The sequence below is a fragment of the Limulus polyphemus genome, unplaced genomic scaffold, assembly GCF_000517525.1.
Source record: "Limulus polyphemus unplaced genomic scaffold, Limulus_polyphemus-2.1.2 Scaffold3774, whole genome shotgun sequence".
In the NCBI taxonomy this organism is placed as follows: domain Eukaryota; kingdom Metazoa; phylum Arthropoda; class Merostomata; order Xiphosura; family Limulidae; genus Limulus; species Limulus polyphemus.
In genome coordinates this window covers 11,576-12,970 of record NW_013669384.1, presented here as the reverse complement: position 1 = coordinate 12,970, position 1,395 = coordinate 11,576, and the positions used below count along the sequence as shown (strand labels likewise).

General features: G+C 37.1%; 1 protein-coding gene across 1 annotated transcript in view; it reads left to right on the top strand.

The window, feature by feature from the left end:
- LOC106470018 (coiled-coil domain-containing protein 93-like) overlaps positions 1-1,395 on the top strand; it is a 38,245-nt gene that overhangs the window by 33,463 nt on the left and 3,387 nt on the right. Inside the window, 1 exon segment of the mRNA XM_013930539.2 lies at positions 795-879. Coding sequence (XP_013785993.1) covers positions 795-879 — 85 coding nt within the window.

Here is a 1,395-nt window from a genome sequence, read left to right as displayed (position 1 = left end):
GCATAGCCGAGAAACTTGAACTGAACAATGATTGTGCCCTTACAGGTTGCAATGGTGAAGCCAACTTTTGGCGGGTCAGACAAATTATTGCCGCGGGTCATAGGTTGCCGACCACTGCATTACATATTACTGTTGTCTTAAATAGCTGTTTAAGTACCCTGATCACATTACATGATGCTGTTAGACAACAGCATCTTTGAAGAATTTGTAAACTTCTTTCTGAATTTTAGTGGAATGGACTGTAACTGCTTGTTGTAGAAACACAAATATAAAGGACAACCTTACGACGTCCTCTATACTTGCGTTTCTACAACAGGCAGTTGCCATTCATTCAACTAAATTTTGTCATGAATACTCTGCCTAAACAATCTGTGAGAACTTTTAAGTATATATATGGGTGTTGGTTAAGGATTCTTATACAGTAGGTGTCTTTGTCTTGTTGGCAATAACTTCAAACAATAAACAGACAGCATGCACTCCACTTGTTTTAAAATAATGTATACAAAACGAGTTAAATGTATTTACAAAAATTTTTTACACTTTGAAGATTATAGTTGTACAGTTCTCTTCTTCTTGTCAAAAATCCACTTAGGCTAATTCAGTTGTTTTAGAATCCAGTTGACACAATTTATCAAAGAGTAGTCTTCTTGTACTTGAACTTTATTTTTGTAATGAGAAATGTGGTTCATTATTGTGGATGAATAGGTGTAGGTGATACTGTGTAATGTTTAACATCTCATATGAAAGGAAGTCTCAGTCTGTATCTGAAATTGATGCTCTTTTTTTTTCTTTAGAGCCATGTCGTCTTCTGCAACAAAAGAACAGTTCCTTACGCAGTTTGAACAGATTGTTGAAGGCATCCGTCAAAATCGACTCAAAGTATGGTCATTTTTCGTTCTCTTGTTTGTGAAATTTTAACCCTTAAAACACCTCATAGGTGGCAGAGTAAATTTGAAAGTTGGGGTCAGAGATGTATAGGTCTACATATAATTGCTGATTTATGTAACTGGTAGTGGTGTGTGGAGGGAGAGAGTGAGTTAAGGGGCTATGCTTTATGTTGACAGTGTTTAAAAGGAATCTCGCCTGGCCTCTCGTCTTGTCGATACAATAGACTGACCAACACAGTAATGCAGTTTCGGTAGTTGCTTTCTATTGTATCCAAAAGTGGTTTTCTAAACAGCAGATAACTTTCCCAAAGCTATGCATCACAGAAATTGGCGACTTAGTTCTTATGTATGTAGGTATAAATTGAACTGAATGTTCACTTTGTTAAAATGTAGCATCACCTAAGTCATTGCACCTTGACATATCACACTGTTTCCAGCTCAGTCCTTCTTTCCAACTTTCAATATGTGCCACAAAAAGTGTGACTTTCGCCCCCCCCCCAAGCTGGTA